This window comes from Hippocampus zosterae, chromosome 2, assembly GCF_025434085.1.
Source record: "Hippocampus zosterae strain Florida chromosome 2, ASM2543408v3, whole genome shotgun sequence".
In the NCBI taxonomy this organism is placed as follows: Eukaryota; Metazoa; Chordata; class Actinopteri; order Syngnathiformes; family Syngnathidae; genus Hippocampus; species Hippocampus zosterae.
Genome location: NC_067452.1, coordinates 40,213,723 through 40,239,585, shown reverse-complemented (window position 1 = coordinate 40,239,585; position 25,863 = coordinate 40,213,723). Strand labels below are relative to the sequence as shown.

Here is a 25,863-nt window from a genome sequence, read left to right as displayed (position 1 = left end):
CCGATGACGGAGTGTTTCCTTTTGCTGAACTTTCTCTCGCACCCCACGGCCCTCTTTTAAAATTTTTTTTAAAAAATATAAATCGTTTCCAGCTACTGCGTCTGCGGTCACTTAGTGCTCTCTGAGCTGCGCTCCTTCTTTGTCCGACGGCGCCTCGAGCAGCAATGAAAGCAAATAAGCGGATGAGGTCAGCTGAGCCGTTTCAAGTGCACCTTATTTTTCAAAGATTCCGTTTGACTCGGGGCGGTACTTTCGTGCAAGTAGGTGGGATGGCGCCCAAGTAGATGTCGCAGAACTACCAGCATGGCCATTTTATTAAAAAAAAAAAATCAGCCAAGTACGTACCTCTTGTGTATTGAAGCCAATGTGGACCCTAACCCATCGCTAAATCACTTTCAATTGTTTATTTATATGGCGCGTTTAATTCACGAGCCAAGAAACGACACCGACAAGCACCTTACAGAAGAAAAAGTCGCTTGCAAAAATTGCCCGGACGTACATTGACACTTTTTTTTTAAACACATGAACCAAAAAACTTTAAAAGCATTTCAAAGTAAAGAAATACAAGTGGATCTCTAAAATAATGAGAAGAAATGATAATAATAATAATAATAATAATAATAATAATAAATTTTATTTAATACATTTATTATTAAATAAAATTAAATTAATAATAATATTTATTTTATTTTTATTTTTTAGTTTCTAGAAACTCAAGGACACCTTACAACAAGCAGTTAAAATCACGAGTACAATGTTAAAAACGACGTCAAATAAGATAAGAAAAAAAATACAACAAAAATAAATAAATAAATAAAATGGAGTTCAATTTTTTTTTCTTAACATGACTTTGAAGGCTGTCATCACTTTTTGGCAGCTTATTCGCTTTGCAAGCAAGGCTTCGGTTTTCATCCCCAACGCCAAACGGATGCCCTTAAGGTCAAAATGGGGGCTGAGTCGCGTTGACCGCGCGCTAACGTCGAGGGTGGCCATTTTAATCAACCGCAGAGCCATCTGCTGACTGACCCTCCCCTTTAGGTGGCACCGGGTGTCCACCCCCCCCCCCCCTTCGCCTCCTCCCACACCTCCTACATCATTCATTCGTAATCCCCTGCAGCTCCACAGAAGCACGTGAAGGAATTTCCCATTTCGTTTCAAGGGGAATATGAAGTCAAAATGGACTTCTTGCTATTCAAATTTATTGCCTGCCCCACACATCAATTATGAATTTACCGTCTTGTTTCTGAAAATGGGTCTTGGTCTGCTCCACTGGTACTAAAATGCGATGCTGATTTACATAATACACCCCCCCCCCCCACACCCCCCCATCCAGTTTCTCCGGCCCATGACTTTACAGCCAGGCTCGGGGACAATCTGCTATTTTCAAGTAACGGCTGGCCACTGTGGTCATGGCAAAATAATTGATCGGCATTTCTTGCCTGTCCGTCCACCCTGGTCTTTCCGCCCATCTGTCTGTCTGTCCGTCTCCACAGCTGCGGTTGTTTTCAAGCGCTCTAGAAATCAAGTGTTGATTTTTTTTGCTCAGATCCTGTTGGAATTTTTGCTTGTTATTTACGCAACTAATGACCTTACCAGGCACCAAAAAAAGGACATCTCTTCCTTCACTTTATCACAAATGGAATCTATTAAAATTGACAAATACTGGAATGGTAAAGGGGGGGGGGGGGGTAGGATATAAGTTTTAAGTAGTGTGGTAAAAGTGAACACGTACCCGTTATGGGGGCGGCTGTGTTTCGGGGCAAAAAAGGGATGGAGGCGCGAATCACTGCGGAGGACAATCGACGCTAAGCTAATACACGGAAAGGCAGTCGGCGGCGCATTTGCTTTTCCTTATCTTCCGCTAACGATATTCCAACAGGAGACGGGTCGTTCTGAGGCGTATACCTCACAAAGCCGCTTCCGTTTAGGCCCGCACACGTTTCTCTGGCGGAGGAATTCGGGACTGGCGAGCACGCCAATGGCGCACCCTGTTGCTTGATTGGATTCTCTCCGGGAAAAAAAAAAACAAACTCATCTCTATTCATTGAATTCTCGTCAGCACTAAGGGGGATGAAGATTGTTTTGACCTGCGTGCAGTTGATTTACGGGTACAGATCTCCTTAAAAGAACTGGCTAGCATGTTGGGGGGCTTGAGAACAAGATCACTGAGAGTGAATGCCAAGGTGTCCTTAACTGATTATTTAGTTTTTAGGTATGTAGGCGTCTCACAGGGACTGGGACCAAGACCCTGAAACCAAAAATAGCTGCGTAAAATCACTACAGGAAAATCTGTGACGAAATCTGAATTACCATCCAGAATGCTAGCGACGTTAGCATTAGCATGTCATGCCGCGGGCGAAAGGGCATTCTGACCTGTACCCTGTTTCTCTTCCGTTCCAGAAATCTCTTGGATCGAGACACCTTCTCCAAATCCGACCCACGTAAGTTCTCTTTTGTTTTAACCGTGCTAACTGCGGCTTAGCTTTTGACGTTTGACGTGACAGTTTGCCGTCACCGGAGCGCATTTCGCTTTTGTCGAGCTCCACTTTGGATTCAGTCGTTCGTCCTTGTTGTTTCAAAGTATTTTTTTTTGGACAATATTGGCGTATCTATTGCACCAAAAAAACTAAAACTAAAACTAAAAAACTAAAGCTGATCCTAAATCGCATGAAGCAGCCAAAAACGGAACAAAATGTATTTGAAACTCGAAACGTCTAAACCGATTCAAAACTTGTATAAAACAGATATATATTAATTATATTATATTATATTATATTATATTATATTATATTATATTATATTATATTATATTATATTATATTATATTATATTATATTATATTATATTATATTATATTATATTATATCCGTGAAGGAGATGAAATCTTTTCTAGAGCCGAATGAAACAAAAGTGCAGTGACTGCATTTCCAGGAATTCTCGCAAATGAGATGCAGGACGACAGCGACGCTTTACAAAAAGAGGAAGAAGGTTCCAGCCCTTTCGTGTAAACACAGCACGGCGAGGACTTACTCGGCCTACTTTGTATTCCGCAACGTTGCACCGGGGCCCGCCTCAGCTTCATTTGAAGTCGTAAAATTGGAAAGGAAGCAGGAAAATCCCACCTTGAAGGAAAAGCGCGTTTTGATCACACTTTAGTTGTGGACGCAGGTGACCTTGAAGAAAACCCGCCGAAATGCCTACTCGGTTCCTCAAAAGAATAAATTAGACGTATGTTACGACATTCAAGCTATTTTCTCTCAGCTCATGTACAAATGAGCTGGCTTGTGTGTGTCTCTCAAATGCGGCCCGGCAGCAAAGAACTTTACCCTCTCGCCGTCTCAAAGCATCGTCATCTCATTGGCTGACATTTCAGTGACTGCTGATGCTTCATCGAACAACAAAATCATTATAAAAGCGACGCCAATTGGTTGGGATGTCACTGCGCGGGTGTGTGTGCGCGGGTGCGGGTGTGTGTGCACTGTGCCTGACAGTTAAATGTTATTGCCCTCGAGGAATGACATGTTTATTCTTCGGACTTTTGACAAATTAATCACCTCTTTGGTTGCACGGCGGACGAACCGGTTCGCACGGCTGCCTCGCAGTGTGAAAGGTGCGGGGGTTAGATTCCGGCAGCGGGACAATTTTGAGTGTTAAATGATCCTTCCGTGTGCATGTTTTGGGAATGCGGGAGAAAAGCAGAGTACCCCGAGAAAACCCACGAACATTAAATGATCCTTCCGTGTGCATGTTTTGGGAATGCGGGAGAAAAACAGAGTACCCCGAGAAAACCCACAAACATTAAATGATCCTTCCGTGTGCATGTTTTGGGAATGCGGGAGAAAAGCCGAGTACCCCGAGAAAACCCACAAACATTAAATGATCCTTCCGTGTGCATGTTTTGGGAATGAGGGAGTAAAGCGGAGTACCCCGAGAAAACCCACGAACATTAAATGATCCTTCCCTGTGCATGTTTTGGGAATGCGGGAGAAAAGCCGAGTACCCCGAGAATACCCACAAACGTTAAATGATCCTTCCGTGTGCATGTTTTGGGAATGCGGGAGAAAAGCCGAGTACCCCGAGAAAACCCACGAACTGATCCTTCCGTGTGCATGTTTTGGGAATGCGGGAGAAAAGCCGAGTACCCCGAGAAAACCCACGAACATTAAATGATCCTTCCCTATGCATGTTTTGGGAATGCGGGAGAAAAGCCGAGTACCCAGAGAAAACCCACGAACATTAAATGATCCTTCCCTGTGCATGTTTTGGGAATGCGGGAGAAAAGCCGAGTACCCCGAGAAAACCCAAGAACATTAAATGATCCTTCCGTGTGCATGTTTTGGGAATGCGGGAGAAAAGCCAAGTACCCCGAGAAAACCCACGAACATTAAATGATCCTTCCCTGTGCATGTTTTGGGAATGCGGGAGAAAAGCAGAGTACCCCGAGAAAAGCCACGAACATTAAATGATCCTTCCCTGTGCATGTTTTGGGAATGCGGGAGAAGAGCCGAGTACCCCGAGAAAACCCACAAACATACAAACCGCATGCAGGAAGGTTGGACGCCCTAGCCAGTAAACCACCACGCCGCAGTTTCGAGGACACGTGCGCAAAATTTTGCAAAGAAGGCGGCCGTTTTGTAGTTAGCCTGAAGAAAAACCGAATGTGGGTGTGTGCTAATGTGGGTGAAGCACGCGTCACAGTTTGACTGATTTCAGCACTTGAAAGACCGTGAAAAGAGGTTCCCGCTTGCGACTGCACTTGATTTTTTTTTGGGAGCCGCCAGGTGAATAAGGATCATTTGGCCACTCAGGGTGGGGGCCGGGGGGGGGGGGGGGGGTTGCAGCATTAGATTTATTGAGTATAGTCAACAGGGATATTAAAATATCACCCCCCAAAAAAATCACCGCAATGCAGGAATTTCAACAGTCAGTCGAGAGTACGCGAGCCAAATCAATAAACCACATCAAAGCTCGGGAAAACTAAGAACAAAAATTGCAGCAATAGATCACAGCAGAAAGCTGCAGGAACAAAAAGACAACAGCGCAAAGTTAAGAAACAAAAGAAGCGTTGACTCTCTGTAGCACACGGCACGGGTGGACGCGAGCACCGGAGCAGAGAGGAATGAGGGCGGGAGGTACGGTGCCGTGTATTTGCTGCCTTCCTTATTCCGTTTGTACTTTGCATTTTCATCACAAAGGTTTTTTCATTTTAATGAATCGAACCTCTTCGATATCGCAAAGAGACAACGCGAGGAAATACAAAAATGCAGTTTCAAAACGCCAATTTAATTAATTTATTCATTCATCATTCATTCATTCATTCATCTTCCAAGCCGCTTGATCCTCACTAGGGTCGCGGGGGGTGCCGGAGCCCATCCCAGCCGTCTCCGGGCAGTAGGCGGGGGACACCCTGAATCGGTTGCCAGCCAATCGCAGGGCACACAGAGACGAACAACCATCCACGCCCACACTCACACCTAGGGACAATTTAGAGTGTTCAATCAGCCTGCCATGCATGTTTTTGGAATGTGGGAGGAAACCGGAGCACCCGGAGAAAACCCACGCAGGCCCGGGGAGAACATGCAAACTCCACACAGGGAGGCCGGAGCTGGAATCGGACCCGGTACCTCTGCACTGTGAAGCCCACGTGCTAACCACTGGACTACCGGGCCGCCTTAATTAATTTATTAAGGCAAAAAAAAATAAATCAATCACCTACCTGCCTCTATGTGAAAAAGTCAACACCCCCCCCCTCCCCGCTGTGACTAACGACAGTTCTGGGAAGGCCAAGTTCAATTTTACAGGCCACACCTCAACCTGATGACATCACATTTGTTGACTCGAGACATCCCTTCGTATCTGTCAGAAAATTGTGAAGTCGGCTACAAGATGTCAAGAAACAAACGCATCACGATTCCATCCAATAAATGATTGAAATGCGATTGAATTCTGCTGTCAGAAAATTCAGAAGAACGCCCGACAATCACTTTACACCTTCACACTCGGGGGGGGGGGGGGGGGGGCTCTTGGATCAGGCGGCACAACGATCCACAACACACCAGCCGAGTCCATCTCTGAATGGCTAAAAATAAATAAATAAATAAACACATCACAGTGCAGAGGTACCGGGTTCGATTCCAGCTCCGGCCTCCCTGTGTGGAGTTTGCATGTTCTACCCGGGCCTGCGTGGGTTTTCTCCGGGTGCTCCGGTTTCCTCCCACATTCCAAAAACATGCGTGGCAGGCTGATTGAACACTTTAAAATTGTCCCTAGGTGTGAGTGTGAGCGTGGATGGTTGTTCGTCTCTGTGTGCCCTGCGATTGGCTGGCAAGCGGTTCAGGGTGTCCCCCGCCTACTGCCCGGTGACAGCTGGGATAGGCTCCAGCACCCCCCGCGACCCTAGTGAGGATCAAGCGGTTCGGAAGATGAATGAATGAATGAATAAATTAAAAAAGCAAAATCTAATTTTGAGTGGCCAAGAGAACGTCTGGATTTGAATCCATGTGAGAACCTTCGGTGGGCGGTTGGATCTCGAAAACTCCAAAATGGTGCAAATAGAAGCAATTGTGCAAAGATGATTGGGCCAAAGTTCCTCCACGGCGATGCAAAAGACTTTCCACCCATGATCCCAAACGCTTAATTTCAGTTATTGCTGCCGAGGTTGGCACAATTACTTTTTCCACATGGGGCCAGGTAGTTATGGATTATTATTTTTTTTGTGCCTAATAAATTAAACTGCCATTTAGAAACTTGGGTTGCCTCTTTCTTAAAATCGTTTGCGGTGAACCGAGGATCCTTCTCTTCACTCGTCATATTTAAGTCGCGGCGTTGGAGATGAAATCGTTCTTCTGACGCCTTCTGCTTTCTTCTCTCTTGGCAGTGGTGGTGCTGTACACGCAGGGCGTGGAGTGCAAACAGTGGCGAGAGGTAAGTAAGACCCGCCCCTCCCCGACCACGCCTCCCTCGGCCCGCACGCGTCGCCTCCGTAAGACGCGCGTGAATGCGTTTGCGTTTCGCATGCGTTTGTGTTTATGTCAACGTAACGATCTGGGATGTGCCTTGCAGGCGATTGATTGACTGCTGCGTTGGACTCATTCACTCCCAAAGACGGTTTTAAACGTCTTTTCAGACTTGGTACTGAATGAGTTTCATTGAGCCCGGCGGTCAAATCGAAGCCTCTTTTCCTAAGAAGACATGATGAAACCAGGCTTCGTGTCACGCTCCAGTCCACACGAGGCAGTCGTGCTAGCCACTTGTCCCCCCCCACCCACCCCCCCGCTCCAGAGCTCTGCGCCATTGGGTGCAATCACAAGCGAAATCTCTGCTCCCAACCGATTGGGATGTATCACTTCAAACGCACTTCCTCCACACCACCTACTAGTTTCCGACGAGATCCTCAGATAGCTCCGCCCATTGCAGAAAGATTCCACTGAAAATAAAAGTGAATGAGTGAATTTGAATTTGGCTCACTGTACATGAAATGAAAGCGGATACCGTCGTCATTTCCCTGCGCATGCCTGTTGATCTCTCATGGCGGCGCTTGACAATCACTGATCGGGCGATGCTGAAAAACGGATGAAGGCGCCTTCTTCCGCTCGTCAGCTCATGAAAAAAGAAAGGCGACTCCTCGACTTGGGTGCGGCCCAAGTCGAGAAGACGGCGCCAACGGTCAGCAGCCGGACGCGTTACTTCCTCTCCTCAATCTGCTGCCGATTCCCATTCTGCCATTGCTGATGAAGTAGCTGGTTGTAGTGTCGCTTGGAGGGAAACGTCTCATTTCATTTTTTTCTCTCTCTCTCAGAGAAGAAGAAGGCACAGTTACGTTTTAACGGCCTGGCACACGTAAAACATCCCAGATGCCGAGGTAACGGCAGAATGAATGTCAAATCCCTCCGAGTCTCGTATTGACATACGCTTGGCCGCCTATCAGGTGTTTGCCTTTGCCTTTTCATTTTTCTTCAGTTTTTGCAATCGTTGAGCGCTGCCAATCGCTTGTTGATGAATTCAACCTGGCCGCGGTCAGACGAAATCTCCATTCCGCGATATGCAGTCAACGCTTGCCGCAGATGGTGTTTTTTTGATTACGTTCCTAATCGTCGCGGACGGATGGCCAGATTGGCGCGGCTCTGTTGACGCGTCAGCTGTGATCAATTACGATCAATTTTCAATGAGTCTACGCTACACCGATGGGCTCACCTGTCGCGTTGACGGACAAAAAGCAGGAGCAATCTGGAGTAAGTCTTGTTACTTTGCCCTCTCTTCCGTGTTTTGATACAGTTTGGGAGAACGGAGGTGATCGACAACACTCTGAACCCGGACTTTGTCAGGAAATACATCCTGGACTACTTCTTTGAAGAGAAGCAGAACCTGCGCTTTGACGTGTAAGTTTTCCACTTTGATGAGCTCCTCCGAGACCACAACGAACGAAGGGCGCTGCTCCAAATCTTTCTTTCCGCATCCTCCTTGGCTTTTATGTTCACGTACAGCAGTTCAAAAGGGAGTCCAAAACCGCCCCCCCCCCCATCTGTTTTCTATAAATTAGCCAAGGAATAATTTCAACTTTTGAAATAACCGTTCAATAGGAATACAGTGAAACTCCTCTACAACGAAATCGTGGTTGCAGCAAGACATTTTTCACAACAGGGGGGTTTTTCGCTGTAGCAAATTGGATCTCAGATGTAAACACACCCACACAAACGTACGTTTACTCTTTATTTTTATTCCGATAGTGCATAAGTATCAGCACACACTTATTTGACACTTCATATAGTCAACGTAGAAAGAAAAAAGGGGAAAGAAATTGCGAAATGTACGACCAGCATTCACTTTCACGTACATCGATTTCTTGGATAAAGTCTTTTATTTTGTAGCAATTTTACCAAAGCAACATTCTTGCTGCGTCTGAAACTAACAATAACAAATACTTCCTGGACTACTGCGCATGTGTTGTGGTTGCCGTTGCCGTTTCCGAACGAAGCAGTAGAGTTTGCTGTTGGATTTGACTTTGTTGTAGTAAATCTCATCGCGAAGCAAAAGCAGAGAAAAAGATTTTGTGTAACGCAACAGGGGTTTTTTTCATTGTATGGGGGGCAGGGAAGTGGAAATTGTGTTAATGCAATATTTTTTTCACACTAGGGGGTATTTTTGCCCGTGTAGGTTTCATTGTAGAGGAGTTTCACTGTATTACATATTGTTCAATACTGTACACACACAAAAAAATCCAGGTGAGGTTAGCGCTAGCCAGCAACTGGTACAATACGTGTGGATGAATTCAAATTTGGTCCAAAAGAACAACCTGAGTTTGCTGTTGGATTCGACTTTGTTGTAGTGAATCTCATCGCGAGGCAAAAGCAGAGAAAAAGATTTTGTGTAACGCAAGAGGGGGGTTTTTCATTGTATGGGGGGCAGGAAAGTGGAAATGGTGTTAATGCATGATTTTTTTCACACTAGGGGGTATTTTCACCCGTGTAGGTTTCATTGTAGAGGAGTTTCACTGTATTACCTATTGTTCAATACCGTACACAAAAAAAAAAAACCTTTGACACAAAAAAATCCAGGTGAAGTTAGCGCTAGCCAGCAACTGCTACAACATGTGTGGATGAATTCAAATTTGGTCCAAAAGAACAACCTGAGTTTGCTGTTGGATTCGACTTTGTTGTAGTAAATCTCATCACAAGGCAAACGCAGAGAAAAAGATTTTGTGTAACGCAACAGGGGGGGTTTTCATTGTATGGGGGGCAGGAAAGTGGAAATGGTGTTAATGCATGATTTTTTTCACACTAGGGGGTATTTTCGCCCGTGTATGTTTCATTGTAGAGGAATTTCACTGTATTACATATTGTTCAATACTGTAAACACAAAAAAAAAAACCTTTGACAAAAAAAAATCCAGGTGAGGTTAGCGCTAGCCAGCAACTGCTACAACACGTGTGGATGAATTCAAATTTGGTCCAAAAGAACAACCCGAGTTCTGCCGTTGCCCAGCATATGGTGAGGGATCCTGGAGGTTAGAAGAAGTCATTTTCAACAAAAAAGGAAAACATTTCCATAGGTTGGTCAAAATAAGCCAACACACATTGCAACTCGTGTCAAAGTAGCTTTCATTCCCCTCAAATACCTTTCAGCCGCTCTTGCAATTTTTTCTTTCCCGGATCGGACATTTTTCTTTTGCTTTCTCGAGGGCTTTTATTAAGACACCTGTGAAAAGATGAGGGGGAAAAAAACGACAGAGTGACTGCGCTGCCAACATAAAGCTGGCGAGATGACAGCGCACCAATTCTTGTCGCGCATTCAGGCACTTTGTGTCTGCGCCGCGTACGTTATTTGCGTGACTAACATGCCACTTGAGTTGAATTCCGAATATATTCGCCGTCAGAAATGAGGCCTCGCCAATCCGCTCCTCATGTGGCGGGGGGGGGAATGCGTTAAATGTACCCGCGGGTCCTGATTCCATCGTCCCTCTAACCCTGACTCTCATTTTCTCCTCGTCTTGCTTCTTCTCTCCTGAGGAATTATTCATTGGCGCTGTGTCTCCGTAGAAAACTATAAGGGCGATACATATTTCATTTCGACTTTTATTGCTAATCTCCCCTGCTGTCAAAGCAAAAGCAAGTCTTCGGAAAACTTGCCAAGATCTCGATTTCGTGACCACGCACACACACGCACACACACACACATACACAGAGTGTGTCAAAGTGAGGACCGGCCAAAATGTCCTCACTTCGTCAAAATGTCCTCACTCTGTTGGTTAAAAACTCATGCCGGTTCTCACAATGTCGTGAGTACAAGAACACACACACACACACACACACACACTGGTGCAATTTATAGGTACATGTTGAAATAAAATCTTTGTTGTTCTGTGCACTCCTGATAGCATAGCTCCCAAATTCCATTTGTCATGGTCAGGGGTATCCAAATAAAAATCCCGAAGGGCTGCAAATACTTTTCTCATTGAGGTAAAGCTCCGTTTATTGAGGCTGCTCAATTAAAAAAAATTTTTTTTTGTTAATGGTTGCGTACAAGAAAATTAAATTCATCATGAGAACAATTTTAGTTTGAAACGTAAAGAAAAAAGAACCACAATAAAGCAACTGGCCTATTTACTGGGGGGGGGGGAGGGGGGGATTCACACTTGAAATGTAAGAAAGAAAAACGAAATCCAAATTGCTAAGGCGAGTCCTCACAGAATCAAATCGAATCCTTGCGGACACTCGGGTGTCCAGAGACTTTTGTTCTCTTTCCGAATTCATTTGCATGCGATGGGGAAAAAAGTGCGTCTTTAAACGGCAGCCAGTCTCTCCCTTTGCAATTAGAGGGGGGGCTCATTTACATCTCTCTTTTATCACAGGAGGAGGGGAGAGGGGGGGGGGTGGTTAGTGGGAGCCGAGGCCTTCTGGAGTTTAATTACTTTTACGTTGACTGGCAGACGCATGCGACTTAAGGCCTCGTTTACAGATGGTAGATTTTATTTTATTTTTTTTTATCCCCCAAGGAGACCAATTCTGCATTTTCACAATTCGAAACACGTTCCAGGGCGGGGGGGCCCGGTGGTCCAGTGCTTAGCGCGTCGATCTCTCAGGTCAGAGGTCTCGCGGTTTTGATCTCGGCTGTGTGGAAGTTTCCATGTTCTCCCCCCCCCCCCCCGTGGCTTTTCTCCGGGTGCTCCCGCTTTCCTCCCACATTCCAAAAACATGCGTGGCGGGCTTATTGAACACTTCAGATTGTCCCGCGGTGTGAGAGTGAGCGCGGATGGTTGTTGGTCGGCTGGCAACCGGTTCGGGGTGACCCAACCCCCCCCAAAAAAAGACAGCTGGGATCGTTTCGGCGTATGTGACCCGTTGTTGCCAAAGCGCTTTCTTGATTGCTTTCAGGTACGATATTGATTCTCGAAGTCCCGATCTGGCCAAGCATGTGAGTAAAGCTCCGCCTCCTCTGCCGACCCGGAAGCCGAAGCCTCTCGTGTGGTGTTGTGTTTCGCTTGCATGTCGCACGCCATCCGGTCGCCCGCAAATCAAACGCGACGCCATTTTTCGGACGGATGCATCATGCGCCGAACTCATGAGTTTCCATTTCTGACAATTTTTTTAAAAAATTCCACTTGGAGAAATACGAATCAAAATTCGGGTTGCAAGTCTTGGGAATGAGAAACGCATGATGGATTTCCGCATTTGTTTGCTTTGCACGCGACCAATCGTTCCAGCATCTTCTTTCTCGTGGTCCGCGGTGACCGTTTTCCGACCTCGCTTGTTTGGCACGCCCCTCCCGTCATGTCCGTCGTCCTTCGGCCCGTCACCGCCATGATGCCTGCCCAACGCTCGCAAATCCCGCCCCCATCTCGCTCCAGGATTGATTATCAGTTGTGTTCCGTGATATGCTGACTTGGGCCACTGCTATTGCTGCCCTCTCTCTCTTTCTCTCTTGATTTCTTCCTTTCTTTCTCCTCCTTCCTCCTCCTTCTGCTCCTTTCCTCCTCCTTCTCCGCGCTTGGGGGAAAAAAGCCGGCCGACTTTAACGTACGTGTCTGCCTCAGATGTCCTTCTCAATTCTGACTGTGCAAGGCCTGGATTGATGCTCAACTCCTGTCTTTGTTACTCCCCCCCCCCCCCCCCCCCCGCGCTTTGCCCAAACCCGTGGCCCCCCGCTGGTTACTGTCGCCCTCACGGCAGGACTTTCTGGGACAGGTCCACTGCACTCTGGGGGAGATTGTGGGCTCGCCTGCAAGTCGGCTGGAGAAGTCTCTCAGGTATGTTTGTCTTTTTAAAAAAAAATTTTTTTAAGCCCATTTTCGCGCTTTCTGGACGACGCCAACACACCAAGCACCTCATTTAATCTGACCGTTGACTACTTTACCACTTTAAAAAAAAAAAAAAAAAACACAAGGCTCAGGGGCCAGATTTGACCTGACTGATAATTAGGATCATTTCATGTGTCGCACAGAGCAAATATTTTTTTTTTATTTTTTTTATGGAGCTGTTTACAATTCTGGCCGAAAATCTTTTCTGCCATTGCCAGTTTTTTTTTCACTTTAATCCATTTTAGAAGCATTTACATTCACACCCTTTTCACATCACTCGGATTTAAAAAAAAAAAAAAAAAAAAAAAAAGACTAAAAGATTAGCTTTGCGCTATTTCACACGCTGTCCGATTTCAAATCCAATTTGTCGGCAAATATAACAATCAAACGTCAGGTGGCCATTTTAGATGTCCGGAGGGGAGAAAAAGAAATGTTGAAACGTTGGTTTTCACAGACGCGAGGACCCTCTGAGGGAAACTCGAGCTCATCCGTGTGCTAGCGAAGGAACGTCGAAATGGGACGCGACCACAAAGAAATGTCCGTCATTGGGCTGCGCAAGACGAGATTGAAACGGTTGTGAAACTATGGCTGCCGTTCAACTTGATCCTTTTTTTTTTCTTGCTTTAAAACTGCTTAATTTATAGCGCGAATGGACCGTTTTTTAAAAATAATGTATTTCGCCGATGTTCCCGGTCAAATTAGCTTATTGTAAAAGGGCAAACATGCATACAAAGTCGAAAAGATGACAGAATTCGGTCATCATCACAACCGATTGAAGGTAGAATGAGCGCGAGCACATCTGCAAAGTTGTGAAGCGTAGCGGTGAGAATATTTCATCTTTAATTTCATCCCACTTGAAGTATAAAGTGGAAACTTCTGCCACACACACCGTGCAAATTTATTGTAAAGTGTCCTTGGGTGTCTTGAAAGGCGCTTATAAATAAAGTGTATTATTATTATTATTATTATTTAGCAGGGGCGGCCCGGTAGTCCAGTGGTTAGCACGTCGGCTTCACAGTGCGGAGGTACCGGGTTCGATTCCAGCTCCGGCCTCCCTGTGTGGAGTTTGCATGTTCTCCCCGGGCCTGCGTGGGTTTTCTCCGGGTGCTCCGGTTTCCTCCCACATTCCAAAAACATGCGTGGCAGGCTGATTGAACACTCTAAATTGTCCCTAGGTGTGAGTGTGAGCGTGGATGGTTGTTTGTTTCTGTGTGCCCTGCGATTGGCTGGCAACCGATTCAGGGTGTCCCCCGCCTACTGCCCGGAGACAGCTGGGATAGGCTCCAGCACCCCCCCGCGACCCTAGTGAGCATCAAGCGGCTCGGAAGATGAATGAATGAATGAATTATTTAGCAGACGTCTCATGACGCCAAAACAGTTCCACCTCCTCCCTACTTGATGGTGCGTCAGTGACGGATTGAAGGATCTTAAGTGAGCACCGATGCAATATCCAGCTGCGGTTTTTACAAGTCAGGGTGTGATTCTGGTGTCACGTCAGCTGCGATTGTCTTTCCAGCTGAGGTGCGATTGTTTTCACGCGTCGGGCCGCAATACGCTTCACATTCGGTTGCGATTGTGTTGAGATGTCAGGTGCAGTCGGCTTCGGGCGCTTGGACAAATGGAGAGACAGGGAGAGTCTTGATCATAACGTTTTCCCTTCTTGGCACGACAAAATGTGAGGATGGTGTTGTGAGTGCTACGCTAAGTGCCCTCCGGTGCTGCTAACAGGATGGCAAGCGGCAAACCTCGAGCTGTGGACACTTTTAACGGTATTGATTCTGCTCCTGGACTGATGCACCGTCTGACTTAGCGGCGGCGGCGGCGGCCAGTGATGATATTTGTGATGCAGACTTGATAAATCCACTTGCTGAGAGCTTTCCATTCAGCTCTCTCCATTGTGAAACATTTGCCAATAAACAACGGCTCGGCTCCCATTTCCTCGTCACGCATCCGAGCGTTGCCTAACGGGACTGGAGGAACGCAGGTAGAAAGGAAACGCGTCGGCCGTGCTTTTCCCCAAGGCGCTTTGGATCAATGACCTGCTTTCAGAGATCCCTTTCTCGCCCTATTTTACACACTTCACCTCTCGCTCGCCCTCCTTCGAGCCACTTTGGTGGACCGATCCGCGTTTTTGCTCTCTACTTCTGTTGGTGTTTTATGAAAGGCGCTTTGTATTTGGACACATTTTGAGTGTGAGATGGGATCTGTTCTAAATGCCAGCCTGGCGCTTCCCTTTGCTCGTATTTGATCTGATGAGATGGGGCCAGAGTGCCTGATGTGAGTCGGCTGCTCGGTGTAATGGAGTCCAAACCTCAGCAGTCCAGTTCCTGGGATCGAAGTGAAATGTGATCACAATAAGCACGGCTTGGCGGCGCAGTGGAAAGTGGAGTGTTCTGCGCATCCACCTTGCTGTTCTGAGGTTGTGGGTTTGAATACGTGTTTCCCCGTGTACAATAAGGCGACAAACTGTTTGGGATTTTTCTTCCGAGTTAGCGTTCTTTTCATTTTTATTTTGACTGGGTTTTTTTTCCATTCATTTTTTTGAGTGGATCCGTTAGTTTTTATTTTTATCTGATCAAAAATGCTTCATTCTAGTATTGTTTTTGAATAGTTTTAGTCATATCTGTCTGGCTAGCCAGACTGGGATGGAGCTAGCTAGCTAGCTAGCGAGCTAGCTAACTAGCTCTAGCCAAGCCCCTGGGAAACAGTTGCATATGTTACAAGATAATGAAGTTCGTGTAGTTTTAGTAGTTTTAGTCATATCTGTCTAGCTAGCCAGACTGAGATGGAGCTAGCTAGCTAGCTAGCTAACTAGCTCTAGCCAAGCCCCTGGGAAACGGTTGCATATGTTACAAGATAATGAAGTTCGTGTAGTTTTAGTAGTTTTAGTCATATCTGTCTAGCTAGCCAGACTGGGATGGAGCTAGCTAGCTAGCTAGCTAGCTAACTAGCTCTAGCCAAGCCCCTGGGAAACGGTTGCATAGGTTACAAGATAATGAAGTTCGTGTAGTTTTAGTAGTTTTAGTCATATCTGTCTAGCTAGCCAGACTGGGATGGAGCTAGCTACCTAGCTAGCTAGCTAGCTAGCTAACTAGCCAAGCCCCTGGGAAATGGTTGCATATGTTACAAGATAATGAAGTTCGTGTAGTTTTAGTAGTTTTAGTCATATCTGTCTAGCTAGCCAGACTGGGATGGAGCTAGCTAGCTAGCTAGCTAACTAGCTCTAGCCAAGCCCCTGGGAAACGGTTGCATATGTTACAAGATAATGAAGTTCGTGTAGTTTTAGTAGTTTTAGTCATATCTGTCTAGCTAGCCAGACTGGGATGGAGCTAGCTACCTAGCTAGCTAGCTAGCTAGCTAACTAGCCAAGCCCCTGGGAAATGGTTGCATATGTTACAAGATAATGAAGTTCGTGTAGTTTTAGTAGTTTTAGTCATATCTGTCTAGCTAGCCAGACTGGGATGGAGCTAGCTAGCTAGCTAGCTAACTAGCTCTAGCCAAGCCCCTGGGAAACGGTTGCATAGGTTACAAATAATGGAGTTCGTGATACAGATGCCGTGAACCTTTTTCTATGCTGGCCCGGCAAATTACACCCGCGAGCTGGAACCTCGGAGCTCATCTGAAAATAGCGTACGCGTGAAGCCGTTGCACAACATCCGTTGAGAAAGTTGGGTCGAAATGCGTGTCCCCTTTCCATTCACTTGACTTTCATGACAAATTTTGCAACGGAGATCAATTATTCAATTTATAATTCATTCCAAGCTGTCACCGTCGCTGTCAATGTTCTTGTTTTATGAAGATGAGGCATTCAAATCTTTTTGTTTTGTTTTGTTTTTCTTTCGTGGCTTTGTGCGCCTTCACCGCTGCGACGGATGAAAGCTCCCGCGAGCGCCGACAGCGGCACTAAAGTAAACTCTCGACGCTCGTCAATCTATTCAGCGGAAGAAAATGAAGAGCAGCTTGTATCTACGGTCTTCTTAAAGCACCCGCGGGGAGGTCAAGGCGACCTTGTAATGCCCTTTTCAGCGCAATGGACATCCACAGCGATTGCCCCCCAGCCCCCACTCCCACCCACCCAAAAGAAATGGATGAAAGGATGTCACATGGGGGTACGTCTTTTACTGGGTTTGGTTTCCTGTGCGGGCGGCCCGGTAGTCCAGTGGTTAGCACGTCGGCTTCACAGTGCAGAGGTACCGGGTTCGATTCCAGCTCCGGCCTCCCTGTGTGGAGTTTGCATGTTCTCCCCGGGCCTGCGTGGGTTTTCTCCGGGTGCTCCGGTTTCCTCCCACATTCCAAAAACATGTGTGGCAGGCTGATTGGACGCTCTAAATTGTCCCTAGGTGTGAATGTGAGCGTGGAGGGTTGTTCGTCTCTGTGTGCCCTGCGATTGGCTGGCAACTGATCCAGGGTGTCCCCCGCCTACTGCCCGAAGACGGCTGGGATAGGCTCCAGCACCCCCGCGACCCTAGTGAGGATCAAGCGGTTCGGAAAATGGATGGTTTCCTGTGCCTGCGATTAGCCAGACTGGGTTTTGGGGTCGTGGCCTGGTCAAAGGTCAATGTTGGACAGTGGTAGAGGTCAATGTTGGACAGAGGTCAGTAGATCAGAGGCCACTTTTCTCACAGAAGAGCATTTTGTGTTTTGGTGTCCTTTGACTAAGCTGCTGCGCTTTAAAAAAAAATCCAACTAAGGTGAAGGATTATGGATGTGTATCAATGTATGACGATCAAGGGGGATTAGTGGTCTAATCCCCCTTTCATGCCTTGTGGCAACCTTGTGGTCTTCTTTTGCGGCGGGTTGTGGCCCGAAGCGTTCACGGCGGCGCCCCGCCGGATTACCTGCCCGCTTCATGAACCAACGAGCCCCGCCATCACCGGGCTCGTTGGTTCATGAAGACCAATGTTGATTCATCAGCTGAGCCTGTGCAATGAAATCATTCTGTTCAGTGGCAACCTGCCAATTTCTTCGGTCTCGCGTTGGATTTACGCCTCGCGCGGCACCGCCTTTTCTGCCTCGAGGCGGACACGTATCAAACGAAAACCATGACTGAAGATAGAACAATGACCAAAACCTGACTGAAACAAACATAACAGTCGCATACAAGCGGCCGCAAACAAACATGACAGTAGCCAAGAGCAAACAATGACCCGACACCGAGTTTTCGGGCGGCATTCCTTTTATACAACTAACAATTACATAACGACCAACAGGTGTGCAGCTGCAGGGAAAAGCCCCACAGTGCCACCTGTTGGTCACAACCCGAAACATGACAGTTTGTATGCAAAAATCTTTTGGGAATCTTTGTCCAGAGCAGTGGTTCATAACCTTGTTATTGGGACCAAACCCTTCCAGTTCATATGCACATTCACCGAAACCTTTGTTAGTGAAAAACAATAATATGACTTTTTACAAATTCAAGACATAAAAAAAATACGCATTTATTAAAAACAGAAAAAAGTCTATAAAATTTCAAGACATAAGTATAAAGTACTATCACGACAGTCACACGTTAACTACTGAGCGAACTAAAATTTCCCACAGCACTGATTGGACAAGCAATGTCATGCGATCATCTGCGCCCAGTAACTGCCAAGCGGGCGTGTCAGAACTAATTGACATCTTGAGTCGGGTGTGTCTTACCCTAATAGGCTCCATCGATTCAACCCAGGTTAAGAACCACTGGTCCAGAGTGAAAAGCTACTTTGCTGCACCCAACCATTTTCCACGTTTGCAGTGCCCCCCCCCGACCTCCAATTAATTTTCGACCCATTCAAATGTTTACTGCAACGTCGTACAAACTGTGCATATCACAAGATAGCAAGCAGACAACATCAAAGAGAGCTCTTGAAACTGAAAAATGTCGGGATCTTGGATACATACGGACAATTACACATATTTTTTAAAATGATAGTTTTGGTCGTATATCTGGTGAGAAAATGTGTGGTCCTTTGTGGCTCCCCGACCCCTGGTAGAGCTGATGAAAAATTGCGCATGGATCTGTAGCCCCTGCCTGAGGGGAGTAGCTGGAAAAGGTGGTGGGCAGGGTGCGGGGGATCCAGGAGGATTTTCCGTGCCCTTGTCTTGATTCTTGCAGTGTGCAAGTCCTCAAGATTGGGTAGGGCGGTGCCAATGATTTTTTTCCCGCCGTCCTAACTGTCCGTTGACGTTGGATTTTGTCCTTTTTTGTGGCGGCCCCAAACCAAACCGTGATGGAAGAACACAGGATTGATTCGATGACTGCCGTGTAGAACTGTCGTAGCGCCTCCTGTGGCAGGCCATGCTTCCTCAGCAGCCTCAGGGAGTACATCCTCTGCCGGGCCCTTTTCAGGATGGAGATGGTGTTGACTTCCCACTTCATGTCCTGGGAGATGACGGGTGATTCCCAGGAACTTGAAGGTCCAGACGGTTGACACAGGGCAGTTGGATAGTGTGAGGGGCAACTGTGGAGAAGAATGTTTCCTGAAGTCCATGATCGTCGGCTGCACCAGAGCTCCAGCTGCTCCACTTGTTTGCGGTACGCAGATTCGTCTCCGTCTTGGTGACTGACCGTGGTGTCGTCTGCGAACTTTATGAGTTTGACAGCTGGATCTGTTGAGGTGCAATCGTTTGTGTAGAGGGAGAAGAGCAGTGGCGAGAGGACGCATCCCTGTGGGGCTCCAGTGCTGGTTGTGCGTGTTGATGATGTTGTTGCTCCCAGTCTCACCTGCTGTGTCCGTCCCGTCAGGAAGCTGAGGATCCACTGGCAGATCGTAGGGGACACACCCAGGTGGAGAAGTTTGGGGGTGAGGAGTTCCGGGATCATGGTGTTGAACGCGGAGCTGAAATCCACAACCAGAATCCTTGCGTAGATCCCTGTGCTGTCGAGGGGCTATGTTGACTGCGTCTTCCACGGACCTGTTTGCCCCGGTAGGCAAACTGGAGAGGGTCCAGCAGGGGTCTGGTAACGTTCTTTAGGTGGTTCAGCACAAGGCGTTCAAAGGACTTCATGACCACGGACGTCAGGGCGACAGGCCTATAGTCGTTCAGTTCCGATGTTGCCGATTTCTTGGGAACCGGGACGATGGTAGACTGTTTGAAGCAGGACGGGACCTCACACAGCTCCAGGAATCTGTTGAAGATTTGTGTGAAGACCGCAGCCAGCTGATTCAGGCAGGAGAGGGTGGGGGGGGGGGGGGGTGTAAATCATGTAAATTATGTCACATGGGGTCAATTTGACCCGGCAACGAAACAGAAGGTTTAAGTCAGACCGACGCATCCTGATGTGAGGTTGAATATTTGTGTTTGTTATACATTATTCAATCGTTGATGCGCTGAGCCATACCACTGCCAACGTGAAGACCGCACCCTGCACCAGCTGCTCCATTATAAAAAAAAAATCCTCATCTTCTTCTTGCAGCCTCACGCTTGGACTGTTGAGCAGGCAACCCTCCTCGTCCCCCCCCCCCATCCCCCCCTTCCTCTCGCGTGACATGTTGCAGCGTTGTTAAATATCAAGCGCATCCCTCATCTTAATGGCCTCATGTGAGCAGCATCAACAATCGCATCCTTCCTTCCTTCCTTCCTTCCTTCTCGCTCCCTCATTTGGACTTTCATCCCCCCCCCCCCCAACCACACACGCCGCCATTGTGAGGTTGCCCGTGCCAAACATCAGGTCGCCTCCAGATGGTCAGATTATGGAAGTCGAGCCTGAGCGTTCGTATTCATCAGGTTGAAATGAACACATCCAGCCTTTCTATTTTTAAGTCAAGTCAACAGTATTTATTTTATTATTTATTATTTTATTATATATTAAAATATATATAAAATAAAATATTATTAGGGCGGCCCGGTAGTCCAGTGGTTAGCACGTGGGCTTCACAGTGCAGAGGTACCGGGGTCGATTCCAGCTCCGGCCTCCCTGTGTGGAGTTTGCATGTTCTCCCCGGGCCTGTGTGGGTTTTCTCCGGGTGCTCCGGTTTCCTCCCACATTCCAAAAAACATGCGTGGCAGGCTGATTGAACACTCTAAATTGTCCCTAGGTGTGAGTGTGAGTGTGTGCCCTGTGATTGGCTGGCAACCAATTCAGGGTGTCCCCCGCCTGCTGCCCGAAGACAGCTGGGATAGGCTCCAGCACCCCGCGCGACCCTAGTGAGGATGAAGCGGCTCGGAAGATGAATGAATAAAATATTATTATATATTAAAATAATATAGTATTTATTTTAAAGTGATTTCTTTGTTCATTTTTTTCTGAGGTTTTTTTTTCGATATCTCAAGTCATCTTTCCCCCATCCATATCCATAAAAATTCCATCAAGTCCCCCATGACATGGCAAAATGGCAAAAAAAAACCAAACAAAAAAAACGCGTCGTCTTAATCATCAAAATGGAGCTCCATAATATTGCACTCGAATAATAGTCGCGAGAATTGAGCTCATCTTTTGTCGTGTTTTATGGTGCAATGCAATTCAAGACCATTCAAAAAAATCGAAAATAGCACATACGTAGAAAGTCAAATCAACTTGATTTGCAGGCGTTGGGAAGTTAGGGTTCCACCGTGCGTCTCCATCTCTGCACAACCCGCCCCCCCCCCCCCTGGACTTTGTCCGTCCGTCTCACTAATAGACCCAAATCAAAATAGTCACGGATCTCAATTGAGGCTCAGTGAGTCATGATTGACTCCGAGCTGAATTTTAAAACTCGGTGAAAGGCCGCGACCGATGCTGCATATAAACGAGCCCCTGAAGAACATCTCAAAGCCCGTCTGTCCTAACGAGACACCCAAACATCTGAATTTGAAAAAGTGGTCCAGAATGCCGCAACTCCAGTTCTTACCGGTACCAGGAAACTGGGCCACTTCATGCTGGTACTAAAAATCACGAAGCTGTCTTTCTATTAGTCCATTTTTCAATCTGACCGTCAGGGCCCGGTTTTAATGCCCATCGCAAGTCGAGTCCGAAGTTGTTGGCTGGTATTTTCATAGAGGGACGCAAAAAAAAAATGGCCGTATGCGCGGTTGTGGGAGTGCACAACACCGACAATCGAAGCGGCTCCCTTCTCATCCTTTGAATTTGCGAATCACACCGAGGGACAATTTGAAGTCCGGAATCAAACTCTGCACCTTGATGGGCTCACCACTTGCCCACCATGCCGCCCTCCATAAATAGTCAAGAATAAATATGTTATATTCACAGCAGGTTCCAGGGGTGATCACGACGGTTGTTGTCATCCACTCGCAAGGTTGTGAATATGAGCATTGAGAAGGTTCGAGAGGTTCTGTGGAGCTCGGTGTCCCGCGTGAGGTCCGAGTGGTGAACGTTTACGGAGGTTCTTGACGTCCGCTGGCTGCTTCTGTGTTGTCTCCGGGTAGAAGTTCTATTTTGTGTTCTCGTGGTGATCCGGGAGGTTGTGAACTCCGATACCAGTTGTACTTTTCGGACATAAAATGAGTAAAAATAAGTCCGTCTTCAATAGTTTTGAAGACGGACATTTTTTTTTTTCTTTGTGAAGCGTATGATGACTTTTTGCCTTCACCAATCTGAGATACTTGGTGTCGAGATTCGCCCATCCCTACATTATATTTTCAAAAGCTTACGCGGGTAACACTCTTAGCTAATCTGTGCTAACACTGCAAATCTGCTTCATTTTTTTTTGGGCTCTGACATGATGGCACTCATGCCAAAGTGGTTGCTAGCTTGCTAATTGTGAATTCGGACCGCTGTTTGCTAACGGCGGGTGGAACGTGTAGCGCAAGTCTCGCTCGCGGTTACACCTTTCAGAAATGGAAAGATTAGATTGAATGTTCAACATTTTATGATTTTTCATTCCTTTCAAGGAGCGTTATTCAACTCAAATGTATTTCTGGAGCACCCGAAAACAACCAGCGCTGTATACAAAGCCCCGTACACGGAGCGAAAAAAGGGATGCTAGATTGGTGTGGGAGCTCCCTCTTACGAGTCGAGAAGTGCGCGGCGGCGTTATGGACCAACTGGACAAGCTTCGTGGAGGATGGCCTGACTCCAAAGTAAAATGCTAATCCTGTACAACAAATGTAGAATAAAATAAAATGGTACCGCTAGCTTCTCTCGTCCAAATAGCTTCATTTTCAGAAGTCACGACTGCCGATTAGCTTGCGCATTTAGCTAGCTGCAAACGTCCAGCTAGCTTAATACGTTTGGTCAAGTTGTTATTCTTTCTTTGCGTTTACTGCCGTTTCTTTCATTTATGGGAGTCGAGCCAGTGGTTGGGGACCACCGAGTGATAGAAGACATGAAAAAGTCACTCGGCATGAGTCCGTGTGGCTAAGAAACCCAGCCCCCCCCCCCAAAAAAAAAGTCCCTTTGATGCCAACGCATCTTCTCATGACCGCAGTGACGACGGGCTCGGCCGTTATGGGCTTGGGCTCGGCAGCGAAAAATGTTTACTGGCTCCTCGGAGGTTTCCATCAAACGGCGACTCAAGCAAGCATCAATAATTCAAGGGCGCTTAATTCACCTTGAAACGGGTCCCCGCGGAGCTTGAAGAAGCAACTCCGGCGCATCTGCCCTCGGCGCTTCATTTGTATTCCGGCCTCATTAAAAGATCAGGCGTAGCACGGCCGCATGTAGGATTTGTCGCATTAGAGCCGCGTCGTCCCTCATTACGCCGTCACACACGCGGGGGATCTTCATCGGGACAAAATTTTTGGTCCAATGACGACTGGCTTCGCCGCACGTTTGCGCAATTGGATGGAGTGTCTAGAAATCATCGTGCCAAATTGTTTGCGTTGAACGGTCAAATGACTTTTTTCCCCTTACGGGCCACCGTATTTGAGCATTGCGCAACTCCTTGCTTTGGGTCTGAATTTCGTACTTTGTTGTTCAAGACTTTAGCGCCAGGAAAAAAAAAAACAGTGCAATCAAAAAAATCTGAGCGTGATGTTACTGAGTGCGTTTTGAGGAGTCTGTTTGGAAATTTGGAACATTTTCAGACATGTTACATTTCCCAAATTAATAAAAATATATAAATATAAATATATATATATATAAATAATAATAAAGTAACGATTCATCAGCTCAATGTTTGGCCAGCTAATATCATTCATTCATTCATTCATCTTCCTAACCGCTTGATCCTCACGAGGGTCGCGGGGGGTGCTGGAGCCTATCCCAGCTGTCTCCGGGCAGTAGGCGGGGGACACCCTGAATCGGTTGCCAGCCAATCGCAGGGCACAAAGAAACAAACAACCATTCGCACTCACACTCACACCTAGGGACAATTTAGAGCGTCCAATCAGCCTGCCATGCATGTTTTTTTTTGGAATGTGGGAGGAAACCGGAGCACCCGGAGAAAACCCACGCAGGCCCGGGGAAGAACATGCAAACTCCACACAGGGAGGCCGGAGCTGGAATCGAACCCGGTACCTCTGCACTGTGAAGCCCACGTGCTAACCACTGGACTACCGGGCCGCCCTGCCAGCAAATATCAATTCCACCAATTCCTTGATGTCCATCCATCCATTTTTTTTGGTCCCTTTTTTGACATCTTTCAAGATTGGAGCTGCTGCGATCTCGATCGATACGTCCAAATATCCAAATTTGCCGTAGCTGGCGACCAGTCCCCGGTCGACTCCAACTGACCTCAACGATGGTGACGTAGCATGAATGGGATGTGAATCAAATTCCCAGATTTTTTAATTCCACGAATGCCAAGGATGTGAGAACTGAACGAAAACGACAACAAACAACGCCCCCCGCCCCCTTCCCTGCTAAATATGAATTATCAATGGAGCAATTGATCTCCTAATATGGTGTTCACATAATTGGATTGCTAAGCCGCCGTAGCCGCTGTGGTGTTCTCATAAGCCTTCATGCTCTGACGGGATTTTTTTTTTTTTTCCGAGCAGATGACGGTGTTTCAACACCCCCCCCACCACATTGCATCAAGATCAGAAAAAACTAAATAAAAAAACACGTACGCACAAGTCGATGCGGCCGCAGCGGAGAATGCAAATCATGCGCTCGTTAGATCTGTGGTGCAATTTCTCCAATGTTTTGTGGGTGCGGTTTGACATGTCGGGCTGCCGATGTTTTTTTTTTTTTTTTTTCGTCCGCCGCACGCGTTCTCATTATTTGTGTTTTTCTTTCTTTTTTTTCTTTTTTTTTTTTTGCAGTGGAATACCCGGGAAGAAATGCGGGACCATCATCTTGTCTGCGGAGGAGTTGGGCAACTGCAGAGTAAGTTTTTTTGCCTTAGAACATCGGAAGCAGATATCTGGTTGATGACTCTTTGCCCCCCCCCCCCCCCCAAATGAAGAGATTGACAAATCAGAGGTGATTGACAGAGATTGACAGATCAGAGGTGATGATCATCAAATTCTTCATTCAACAATGCTCAAGATTTTCCCCGCCTTTTCCAACGCGTTACGGACTGAAGCGGTCCCATCATGAATTGGTGTTCCTGCACCGTCCGTTTGAAAGAACGTCTCGTGAACGAGTCAGCCGAAGCTCCTCCCCCCTTCCCGCTGCTTGCTAACCACACGACCAGAAAGCTTAACGAGCTTCACTCGGCTCCAAGTCATAAAACTGCAATCAATGTTCCAAGTTTACGGCGGGCGACATCTCTTCTTATGTCAAATATTCGAACGATCGGCGCCGATGTTTTGACATTTATGAGCAAAATTTCAACCAAAGACTCTCAGGCTCATTTTTTCTGTGATCCTCATCTCTGGGAAGGAGCTGGAAAGTAGCACAACGCTCTCTCCTCCTCTTTCGGGGGGGGACGGGACAGTTGAAAACGCATGGAGGGGGCGCTTGGAGTCAAGCCGCTTCTCATCTACGTCGAGGGGAGCCAAAATGAAGTGGCTCGGGCATCTGATTAGCATGCCTCCCATACGCCTCCCGGTGAGGTGTTCCGGGCATGTCCCGCTGGCAGGAAGCCAGGACGGGCTGGAGAGACCCCACGTCTACCGGCTGGCTCGGGAACGCCTCGGGATCCCCTGGACGAGCTGGAAGTGGCAGGGGGGGGAGGGAAGTGAGGAGAAAATGGATGGATGGATGGATGGATGTCGTAAGGTGATCATTTTTCAGTTACTTGAGGATCATGAATGTGATTTTTC

The 25,863-nt window shown here is 47.0% G+C and overlaps 1 protein-coding gene and 1 long non-coding RNA gene across 4 annotated transcripts in view; both read left to right on the top strand.

The window, feature by feature from the left end:
- The window catches only part of LOC127594131 (uncharacterized), a 105,063-nt gene that overhangs the window by 50,826 nt on the left and 28,374 nt on the right, over positions 1-25,863 (top strand). The gene's annotated exons all lie outside the window — the stretch shown is intronic.
- The window catches only part of cpne5a (copine Va), a 59,553-nt gene that overhangs the window by 7,120 nt on the left and 26,570 nt on the right, over positions 1-25,863 (top strand). Inside the window, exons 2-8 of one of the 3 annotated variants that reach the window (XM_052054931.1) lie at positions 2,401-2,441; positions 6,878-6,924; positions 8,275-8,378; positions 11,870-11,909; positions 12,497-12,511; positions 12,665-12,741; positions 24,919-24,982. In XM_052054931.1, coding sequence (XP_051910891.1) covers positions 2,401-2,441; positions 6,878-6,924; positions 8,275-8,378; positions 11,870-11,909; positions 12,497-12,511; positions 12,665-12,741; positions 24,919-24,982 — 388 coding nt within the window. The remainder of the gene's footprint in view (positions 1-2,400; positions 2,442-6,877; positions 6,925-8,274; positions 8,379-11,869; positions 11,910-12,496; positions 12,512-12,664; positions 12,742-24,918; positions 24,983-25,863) is intronic. The other 2 variants (XM_052054951.1, XM_052054941.1) reach the window with 2 other exon arrangements.